This window comes from Phaethon lepturus, unplaced genomic scaffold (assembly GCF_000687285.1).
Source record: "Phaethon lepturus isolate BGI_N335 unplaced genomic scaffold, ASM68728v1 scaffold27892, whole genome shotgun sequence".
NCBI classification, from domain to species: Eukaryota; Metazoa; Chordata; class Aves; order Phaethontiformes; family Phaethontidae; genus Phaethon; species Phaethon lepturus.
In genome coordinates, this window is record NW_010525979.1 from 681 (window position 1) to 958 (window position 278).

The 278-nt window shown below is 62.9% G+C and overlaps 1 protein-coding gene across 1 annotated transcript in view; it reads left to right on the forward strand.

The window, feature by feature from the left end:
- The window catches only part of TESC (tescalcin), a gene marked incomplete at its 5' end in the record, with an annotated part of 823 nt that extends 630 nt beyond the window's left edge, over positions 1–193 (forward strand). Inside the window, one exon of the mRNA XM_010282935.1 lies at positions 41–193. Within this exon, the coding sequence (XP_010281237.1) occupies positions 41–193 (153 nt within the window). The remainder of the gene's footprint in view (positions 1–40) is intronic.
- Between the last annotated feature and the right edge of the window lie 85 nt (positions 194–278).

Here is a 278-nt window from a genome sequence, read left to right on the forward strand (position 1 = left end):
GCAAAATGCCCGGCCTGGGCTCTGACCCGCTACCTCGTAGGTGGTGGAGGAGCTGCTGTCAGGGAACCCCCACCTGGAGAAGGAGTCGGCGCGGTCCATCGCCGATGGGGCCATGATGGAGGCAGCCAGCATCTGTGTGGGACAAATGGTGGGAGCTGGTTCCTTGCTGTACCGTGGCACAGAGGCACTGTGACAGTATCGAAAACGGGGCTGGAAGGTGTCTGTCCCGCCCGGGGCATCTCCCCTGGCCCCGGGTTGCCTTGGCTGGAGAAGATTTT